The sequence below is a fragment of the Penaeus monodon genome, chromosome 32 (genome assembly GCF_015228065.2).
Source record: "Penaeus monodon isolate SGIC_2016 chromosome 32, NSTDA_Pmon_1, whole genome shotgun sequence".
In the NCBI taxonomy this organism is placed as follows: Eukaryota; Metazoa; Arthropoda; class Malacostraca; order Decapoda; family Penaeidae; genus Penaeus; species Penaeus monodon.
The window spans coordinates 24,480,144-24,480,371 of NC_051417.1; the positions used below are offsets into that span (position 1 = coordinate 24,480,144).

The following is a 228-nucleotide window of genomic DNA, read 5'->3' on the forward strand; positions in this document are numbered from 1 at the left end:
GTCTCTGCTACTCACGATCTTCATGGTGCTTTGTAGAGGTTCCGAAGATGTTATGAGAATACAGCTTGGAGAGGAAATATATATACACACACCACCTACAGCAAGGTCATGCTAATCTTTCTGTAATCACTACTTCAAGTCTTTTTTTCTTGTCTTTTTGAGTTCGTCATGCACGGATATGCGTTAGTCTACAGCTGACCATCTTGCAATAGATTTTATACATGATAT

The 228-nt window shown here is 38.6% G+C and overlaps 1 protein-coding gene across 1 annotated transcript in view; it reads right to left on the reverse strand.

The window, feature by feature from the left end:
* The window catches only part of LOC119593297 (cuticle protein AM1199-like), a gene marked incomplete at its 3' end in the record, with an annotated part of 1,173 nt that extends 945 nt beyond the window's left edge, over positions 1–228 (reverse strand). Inside the window, 1 exon segment of the mRNA XM_037942225.1 lies at positions 16–228. Coding sequence (XP_037798153.1) covers positions 16–24 — 9 coding nt within the window.